The 9,953-nt window shown below is 33.3% G+C and overlaps 2 protein-coding genes across 2 annotated transcripts in view; both read left to right on the plus strand.

Moving 5' to 3' along the window:
- The window catches only part of LOC111373850 (amino acid permease 6-like), a 7,358-nt gene extending 2,075 nt beyond the window's left edge, over positions 1-5,283 (plus strand). The window contains exons 2-8 of the mRNA XM_022996435.1: positions 3,315-3,460; positions 3,546-3,782; positions 3,872-3,965; positions 4,038-4,252; positions 4,333-4,457; positions 4,535-4,762; positions 4,849-5,283. Coding sequence (XP_022852203.1) covers positions 3,315-3,460; positions 3,546-3,782; positions 3,872-3,965; positions 4,038-4,252; positions 4,333-4,457; positions 4,535-4,762; positions 4,849-5,283 — 1,480 coding nt within the window. The remainder of the gene's footprint in view (positions 1-3,314; positions 3,461-3,545; positions 3,783-3,871; positions 3,966-4,037; positions 4,253-4,332; positions 4,458-4,534; positions 4,763-4,848) is intronic.
- A 3,546-nt stretch (positions 5,284-8,829) lies between these two features.
- LOC111366845 lies at positions 8,830-9,953 on the plus strand. Its single transcript, XM_022987537.1, has 2 exons — positions 8,830-9,113; positions 9,198-9,953. Exons 1-2 carry the CDS (start codon positions 8,979-8,981, stop codon positions 9,408-9,410), a joined length of 348 nt encoding a protein of 115 aa, XP_022843305.1. The 5' UTR covers positions 8,830-8,978; the 3' UTR covers positions 9,411-9,953.

Consider the following 9,953-nt stretch of genomic DNA (forward strand, 5'->3'; position numbering starts at 1 on the left):
GGCTCATCAAAAAGATTTTTTTTTTTATTTGAACTGAAAATTACATTTTCACTTCTCAAAATATATAGAAAAAGTGTTAAACGTAAAAAATTATATCTCTTCAAAAGCATTATGACCCTCATCATTTATTCAAGCTAGGAACCGACTACAATATATACATGGAGTTAAAATCGTACTAAAAAAAATTAAAGCAAAAAACATGAGTAGCTCACAGGGCATCGACGAGTGACTCAAACGAGTCTTTTGCTGTTCGACTCGTAAACAGGACGAGCTACTTGTCTTACTTCCCACCCCCTAGTCATGATTGAACTTAGTGCTTTTTAAGACAAACCACGTTTGATAGAATCCATAACTTTTATGAAGCGAAATCAAATAGGAGTTTCTCTCTTAGTTTGAGGATTGGTGATGCAATTGTGATGGTCTATATACTTATTTGGTGATGGACGTAGCACGAGATCACAGACGTCCATTTCATTCTTTTGAACAAATCTTGTAACTGTCACATTCAACAACGGATGCTCAGCCATTCTACCACTCAATTCTTCTCTATCATAAAGCTCGCTACAAAATATAACGCACACTTTGCACTGTCGTGGAAGTGGGACCCGGTGTCATTTGATTTTCTCCGCCGTATCCACGGTCCACGAGCACCGCCACTGAACATGGTGCTTCCTTCAAAACTCTTTGATTAAACCCTTCTACATGCATGGCCCACTTTCTCCCCTCGGACCATGTGTTGCATTGGTTTTTTTATTAACTAATAAAAAACAATCTGAAGCAAAAAGTGGGGGAAAATTCATAGAACTTGAAAATTGGTTTAAATGAGAGGATGACTTAGCTCTCTAGCGTTGTATCTCACTAGTCGATAAATTTGCACCGATTCGTTCATTGGAGGAAGCGGGCGAAATCGGGGAAACATTAATTATATGAACCGAGAATATTTTGTCGAATGAGATTCAAACTCATATCCTTTCGGACCAGTACCTAAAATTGGTGCCTTAGACCGGCTCGACCATCTCGACATTATTGATTAAATTTTATCAATCTTTAAATATAATATGAATATTCCTCACATACTGCTTTTCAACCATAATCTGATTTTCTCGGTTTAAGGGTTGGATCAAATTTGAGTATGTAGAGGGTCTGGTGGGTCTAGAATTACCATTGAATGTGGAAGAAAAGGGAAACGACTCATAAACAAAACGCATTAGACCCTACATTGTAATTATGTTGGCCTCAACAATAAAATATTTTATTGGGTAGTTTTACTTTCCGGCTACATCTCTTCGGTGAGTCGATGACTTTTCTTGCATCGCACAGCGACTACATAATTTATGTTACTTTCTTGTTTATACACAATATCCGCACTATATTCGAAATTTTAGCAAAATAATTATGAATAATCCCAAATAAGACTAAGCTCTTGTTTGATTTTGATTTTAAAAAAATACTTATCCTCAAAATGCTTTTCAGGCTCATAGACTCTCAATAAAATAATTATGTACTTGAATGCATATTTTTTTCCTATTTTTAATCACAATCTTCCAGAAAAATCACATTTTTGCAATGCCGTTTTTCAAAAATTCAAAATCGAACGAGGACTAAATCTCACTTCACATCTTATAGTCCCCCATCAAATCCTTTCCAAACACTAAACTAAAAATTTTCTTGAGAATCCCTTCCATTTACTCCATGGTATCTAACTAAAATCATATGAAAAACCATTTTCAATACAAATTTAAAAAATTAAATTGAAGTAAGTTTGACTCAGTTATTAAAATCTCTAGCTTTGACTGTGAAAACCTATTTAAAATTATTTAAATTTTAATCACGTATTAATTTTATTGCTGGTATAGTAAAAAAAATATGCAAAATTATTGTTAAACTCGGAATAAGTTACTACTCAGTCGAAGCCTTAAAAGAAGTCCAAAGTGATGTGAAATGTTTAATCAAATTTAATAAGTTCGTGCGGTGAAAGAAAATCTATTGCGGTGGGAAAAAGTGAAAAATAATGTGATATTCACTTTTCAACTTTACTCAAAACATAGAAAATCGAAAAACGCAAACATTGGTACAGATTTTGAAGTAAGAGAATTACGCCATGGGTAAAAAGTTAATAACAGTTACTATTATCTCTTGGGATAGTTCAGGGGCGGACGTAAACTTTTTGAGTTAGGGGGGCACTATCAAACATTGTATAAATCGAATATTTTGTTCTTGATTTTTGAATAATTCATACTTGATTCGAGAGAACGTAGAATTAAGTTTAAAAACACATTATTTCATTAATATTTTGTTATCATTTTTATCCATTTAATTTCGAACAGTCCATTTATTAATATTTTGCTCATTACGAGAAAATGCACATTTACGTTTAAAGAATATAGTATATTTGATACAAACAATCAATTCAAGTAATAAAAAGAAAAAACATATAATCAATATTCACTACTAATCTTCAATCAAATAAACACAATTTGTTAAATATAAGTCAAATTGGGCATAATCATTTAAGACTCATTCAATATACACAATTTGATCGGAGATTAGTAGTGAATATTAATTTGTTAAATATAAGTCAAATTGAGTATAATCATTTAAGACTCATTCAATATACACAATTTGATCGGAGAAAATGCAAATTTAGATTCAAGATATGATTGGAAAATGAAGTAAATGTTATAATTTGTAGAGAAACTATAAACAAATTTTAAAAAATTAGAAGAATTAAGATTTTGATAAAATGCGTGATTGAGAGAGTGACGAGAGTGTAAGAAAATGGAAAAGTTTAAATCTATTGTGATTTTGTCCATGTTTGATGGAGATTAAAATCAAATTTCTAGTAAATTTTGATAAAAATTGAAAATTTATGAATCTCATGAAATATTTTATTAAAATTATTCATTAATTTTGATTTATATTAAAATTAAAATTTATATTTATATCAATTAGGACTTTATTGGAGGAAAGAAACAAACAAAGAACACTCAAAAGATTGTTCGGTGAAAGAAAATCTATTGAGGTGGGAAAAATTGAAATAATGTCACTATTCACTTTTACAACTTTACTTTAAACATTGAAAATCGAATAAATGAAAATGCAAACATGCAGTCAAAATGCAAACAAGCAGACATGAGGCCCCACTTTTTTTTTCGTCAATATACCTTCTTTCACCGTTAACAAGCAGACCTGAGCCGCTTCAGCGCCACTTTTCGTCAATAAACTTTCTTTCACCGTTAACTTTTTCCCAACTCAACATGCATACAGACATATATATTCCTCGTTATTGAAGTAAACAATATACTCACCAATAGATACATACAGAAAGAGAGACAGAGAAAGAAAGAGATAAGAGAGTCGGAGAAGAAGAGCATGGATATAGATCAAACCCCAGAAACAGAAACATTGGAGAATTGCCCTAGCATGAAGTTGGACGATGATGGCGGCGTCAAACGAACTGGTATACGACACACAGAAGCCAACTTATATGCATGAGCAAATTTAATCCAATATTTTTGTTTGATGTCTCTTGTTTGGTTTTGAAGGTACTTTGGTGACTGCAAGTGCACATATCATAACTGCGGTTATTGGATCAGGCGTGCTGTCACTGGCTTGGGCCATAGCACAACTCGGGTGGGTAGCTGGCGTGGCATTTCTTCTCATGTTTTCTTTCATAACCTACACGACGTCCACCCTACTAGCCGACAGTTATCGCTCTACCTATCAACCCATCAAAGGCAACGGAAACTGCACTTACATGGACGTTGTTAAGTCTCGTTTAGGTAACGCTAGCTTCCTTGGGAACTTTGATGCATAATTGTTAAGATAAATTTTAGAAACTTGTAATTTTCTAATAATTTGTACTTTGTAGGAGGTAGGAAAGCTCAGCTTTGTGGATTAGCCCAGTATGGTAATCTCATCGGGATTACAATTGGATACACTATAACTGCTTCCATTAGTATGGTGTGAGTATTAATATTAATTTTGAGACAATTTCTAGTGTTTTTCAAACTAATATTCATATGATGTGTCGTCAGGGCGGTTTTGAGGTCAAATTGTTTCCACAAACATGGCCATCTTGTCAAGTGTTCGATATCCTACTATCCATGTATGATAATATTTGCAGTAATTCAGATAATTCTTAGCCAAATACAAAATTTCCATGAGCTGTCATGGCTATCTATTGCAGCAGCAGTCATGTCTTTCAGTTATTCTTCTATTGGCATCGGCCTCTCCATGGCTCAGGTTATAGGTATTAGACTCTTAACTGTTAAGTAATATGGTTTTTGTTCAGCTTAATTTAATTTAAGATTGTGGTTTGGATTAATTAAGGTGGTGGGCATGCTCGGACAAGCCTAACTGGTGTAACAATTGGGGTGGACGTGTCCAGTTCGGAGAAGATCTGGAAATGCTTCCAAGCCATCGGGGATATAGCCTTTGCATATGCCTATTCTACTGTACTTACTGAGATCTAGAGTAATATTCGTTTATCTAATACTGAACAATTTATCTTACTAGCTGGTGTATTATGCAGGACACGGTTATGTCCCCGCCCCCAGAGAAGAAGGTAATGAAAAAGACCTTATTGATAGGTTTGTCCACCGCAACCACAATATACGCCCTTTGTGGTTGCATAGGCTATGCTGCATTTGGGAATAAAGCTCCCGGAAATTTCCTCACCGGATTCGGATTTTACGAACCCTTCTGGTTGATTGACTTTGCCTATGTCTGCATTACTATCCACTTAATTTGTGCTTACCAGGTAAATAAATTCTATGATCCACAGCTTCAAGCCTTCAACCGTGATAACTATGTTTGCATATCTTCATATTGCTTTTTGCTCTACAGCACTTTGCCCAGCCAATATTTGGTTACGTTGAGAAACGTTGCAGCCAGAAATGGCCGGAAAACAATTTCATCAAGACCGAACATGGCATCAACGTTCCAGTATGTGGCACTTGGAACATTAACTTGTTCAGACTGGTATGGAGAACAGCTTACGTCATAGTAACAGCAGTGATAGCGATGATATTTCCATTCTTCAACGAGTTCTTAGGTCTGATTGGCGCTATCTCATTTTACCCATTAACGGTGTATTTTCCCATAGAGATGCACATTAAACAGCCCAAAATTCCCAAGTATTCCTTTAAATGGATATGGCTTCAAATACTGAGCTGGGCTTGTCTGTTTGTATCACTAGCTGCTGCTGCTGGATCCATACAAGGGCTTATCAAGGAGGTCAAGACGTACAAGCCCTTCAAAATCAATATGTTTACTACTTAATATGCAACATCTTGCGTAGAAAGAACTGCAAATAGTCATCGACCTTTTTCCGTTGTTGCTAATGTAAGATCTGTTTTGCTCGAAATTTGATGGTTTATTACATGTCTACTTGTAGCATCATGCAGCCCTGATTTTCATGTTGAACAGACTCCACTTATTTAGAGTCAAAGTCAAAATCAAAATCTTACAGGGACTTAAGTTAAAAATAAAATAAAATTATGGGGCCTAATTACAATTACAAGTACTAAAAGGCTAGAGATAATATAATAAAGGAAGCTAAGGATTTAATTTTCAATAATTAGAAATAAAGGGCTAAAAGATATGTTATATGGAGATTAGGAACTTATCTTGCAATTTTCACTTTAGTACTCCACTGCATGAATTAAAAATCGATTTGTCAATTGAATTTGGAATATTTCGCTCGGGACAGCAGAAAGAGAGACGGAGACACAGTGACACGAAAAAAGAGAGGGGGACGGGGCGTGCGGGGGAATAGGAAGCAGCCAATCACGAGTGAAATGTTTTAAGGATAATATATATGTACAAATACATTGTTATAAAATGGATTACTCACTCTCAAAAAAGAAACAGACCCTACATGAATTTAAAAAATGTTGACTTGTGGTTCCACCCCCATTGTGAGTATAAGTAAAAAATTTTGTACAAATTTGTGTGTACATCTAACACGGTCCATAGTTTAAAAATCTCTCAATTTATACAATCGTCACGTATTACTAACTGAACTTCAAATTGCTTCAACGTACTCACTGAACATTTTCCTTTTGCACTTTATCCATCACCTTCAGAAAATTCGTTACCTTAGTGCTGACATGACGGACGGAGAGATTTTTGACGTGGTATATAAAGGTCGTTAAACATATGTCAAAGCACATTTGACGTCCTAATTAGTATAACTTAAAAAAATAATGATAATATAAGACCAAAAAAAAAAAGGTCTGTTTTGTTTTGAAGCGTGGCTCATGTGAAAGCACTAATTCCGAATCACTCAATTTTTTTTTTATTTTTTTTATTTTTTACAAATGAACATTTGTTTCTCAAATCTCCTACCTTCATCGCCACACAGAGTTGGAGAAAATGACGGTTTGGGGGGAAATGGTGTCTGTTTTGTTTTGAAGCATTAGAAAAAGAAGTGTATTTTGTTTTGACGAATTAGAAAAAGAAGTGTCTATTTTATTATGAAGCATTAAAAAAAATAAAATGCTTTTTGTTAGGCTGATTAGTAGTGATAAATCATTTGATTAATGACCGTTAAACGACAAATTAAAATTTCGTCTGTCACATCAGCAATAAGGTAATGAATTCTTTTAGGTGATGGATGGAGTACCAATGAGAAAAATTCAATGAGTAAGTTGAAATGTTTTGAAATTCAATGAACAATCTGTGACCACAGTATAAGTTGAGTGATTTTTGAAACATTTCACTTGTCGATCACGTGTTGGAGACGAGATACACTTCAAGTGTTGGATTTTCTTTTTTTTCATGTCCTCATTTCTTTTAGAGTCTCAAGTGGTTAAGTTCTACAAAATTTTAAATTGTTCATTTTGGTTCAATAAGTGAAAGTAAGTCAAATTTCTTTATGGTTTGGTATGGTAAAACTATTTTTGAAGCCTATTTATATATAAATGTAAGGTCAGGTTCACACAATATTAGTGTCAATAAGCAAAATAAATGATCTTGCAGAAAGCAAAATGTGCAGAATTTAACTAATGAACATAAGAGACTTCTTTCGACATAAGCCCCGGAAATTCAGCGACTACATCCAATGCCTACACGTCGGTTCTTGATTTAGATATTCGTTCGGGTGTTTAACTTAAAAGGAACTACTTGATTCGGGTCATGTCGGGTTCGATTCGGTTCGAGAATTTTGTCAAGTATTACAAAATGCTGAGAAGTTGAATAAAAAATTGGACCAAAAAAATCACAATTCTTTTATATTTATCAAATTCCACAAAACAAGAAACGTTATTGACGAAGGCCCCCTCTAAATTGAAGGCTTAATAGTACAAAAAGTCCTTATATTTGGTCTGTAGTGTGCAAAATGTCCATATATTTCAAATTTTTGCATTTTTACCCATATTTCCACGTTTCATTGCGGAAAACGTCAATTTCACCATTTTAATATAAAATAACCAATATACCCTCCTATTTAAATAAAATAAAAAAAGAAAAAAATTTAAAGAACAAATTGTAATTATACTCCTATACTTTTTTTTAAAAATCGCAAATGAGTCCAAATGAATTATTAAAATGGTAATTAGCAAAAAATGCTCCTATCTTTCAATGTTATTGTGCAAAACGTCCATACTTTTTTATTTTTGGGAATGAGGTAATTAACACAAAATATCTTATCTTTCAATGCTATTGTGCAAAACGTCTGTACTTTTCATTTTTTGGGATTTTCATCTATATTTTCACTTTTATATTGCAGAAAATGTCATTTTTATCCAATTTCTCAATAAAAATAAAATGACAAATATACTTTGCCATTTGAATAAAACTAAAGAAAAGAAAAATTAATAGAAGGGTATAATGGTTCTATATTTTTCTTAACTAGCGAATGCAAATAGGGACGTTTTGTGCAAATACGGATGCAACTAGCAAATACAGACCCAACTTGCGTATGCAAATACGAATTTGTTATTTATTTTTCTTTTTTTCTTTTATTTAAATAGGAGGGTACACTGATCATTTTATGTTAAAAGTGGGTTAAAATGACGTTTCCGCAATGAAACGTGGAAATAAGGGTGAAAATATAAAATTTTAAAATGTATGGACGTTTTGTGCTATTAAGTCAAGTGAAAATGAAAAAAATTGAACAGTATGGACGTTTTGCACACTACAAGTCAAATGTAGGGACGTTTTGTGCTAACCACCTTATTCCAAAAATTAAAAGACAAAGACGTTTTGCACAATAATATTAAAAAGTAGATGCGTTTTCTGCTAATTATCATTTTAATAATTCATTTGGACTCATTTGTAGTTTTTTAAAAAAGTTTGACAGTATAATTGCAATTTATTCTTTAATTTTTCTTTTCTTTTCTTTTTTGTTTTATTTAAATATGAGGGTATATTAATAATTTGAAATTAAAATTTGGTGAAAATGCCGTATTCCGTAATGAAACGTGAAAATAGACGTGAAAATGCAAAAAATTGAAACGTAAAGACGTTTTGTGCTATTAAGCCTTAAATTGAAACCAAAACCTATTTCCCAATTTAATAAAAATCCGCATTCTTGGTCCCTATACTCTAAATAAATAATCATACCACCCAATAATTATCAATAATAAAAAGATAACTAAAATAGCAAAATAAAAAATTTGGGGGGCGGGGGGGGGGGTGTGAGATTTTAATGAATTTTAAATGATTACAAATTCTAATGAATTACATGATTTTGAATAGATTTTTTTCATAATTCTAATAGATTTCATGAATTTTAAAGATTTCATTGAAATTCATTAAAAGCATCAATCAGGAACACATGAATTTAGAAAAACTTTTAAAATCTATTAAAAACTTAGGCGATAACCCCTCATCTTCAATCATGTATCCATCTTCACCACACCACTACCCAAGAAGAGACTTTTCCAATTTTTGGTTCATGGTTGATGTCAGCAAATTTATCTTTTAAATTAAAAGCCTTTCATCATAGCCTCCACTGAAACTGGTGTCGAATTATGGACAAGAGAACATGTTCAGCCTTTCTATTAGCTTCTTTACTGGCAGTTGCATTACAAGTCTTTGTTTTATCTCCAATATCACCTGATATACTCCTTCCAACCTCCTCGATCCCATCAAACAGCAAGTTACAGGTGAATATATAGCTTAGTCTTAATTCATGTGTGTGTATGACCAATGGTTGATGCTACTAGTTTCCTTTTTGGACTAATACATAGGAAGTGAGTAAACTTGGAGAAGGGCTTCTAAAGAAACCAGAAGCCATGCTGTCGACAAAATCGGCGTGCTTTATACGGCTACAAGAATTGGTTGGATCACAAGATTGCACAGAAATGGATCCTGGGAGAAATGGAGGCATGATGACAGTGAGAATTTACTTGGAGAAACTGCAACAGCTGGTGACCTTGTCATCTGCGACGCAGAGAAGGTAAATCGTGTTGAAGAGTAACATTTCTTAACAATTTCAGTTTTTCGATGAGGTGGTTGGACACATCTGGTGAAAACAGTTCAAGGATGAGGTGGTAAGACACAACATCAGGTGAAAACAGTTCAAATCTCGCCTCTTACCATTTATGAAAACTGTGCACCTTTCTTAAAAGTTTTAGCTTTTCCGATGAGGTGGTTAGATACAACATCAAGTGAATGCAGTTCAAGTCTCATCTCTAACCATTTAGGAAAATTGTGCACTTTTCTTCACATTTTTAGAAAAATCAATGCACCTTTCTTAACAATTTTAGCTTTTCGATGTGGTGATTGGATACAACATCAGGTGAAAGCAGTTCAAGTCTAATCTCTATCCATTTAGAAAACCTGTGCACCTTTAATAAAAATACATTCGACATGCATGTGATACAGTGTTTTAAGACAATTTTTCTCTAAACTGTGCACCTTTAACGAAAATAAATTCGACGTGCATGTGATACGGTGTTTATAGACAAACGAGTTTTAAAATAATGAATTTTTGAAGAATGTGT

Source organism: Olea europaea, chromosome 2, assembly GCF_002742605.1.
Source record: "Olea europaea var. sylvestris chromosome 2, O_europaea_v1, whole genome shotgun sequence".
In the NCBI taxonomy this organism is placed as follows: Eukaryota; Viridiplantae; Streptophyta; class Magnoliopsida; order Lamiales; family Oleaceae; genus Olea; species Olea europaea.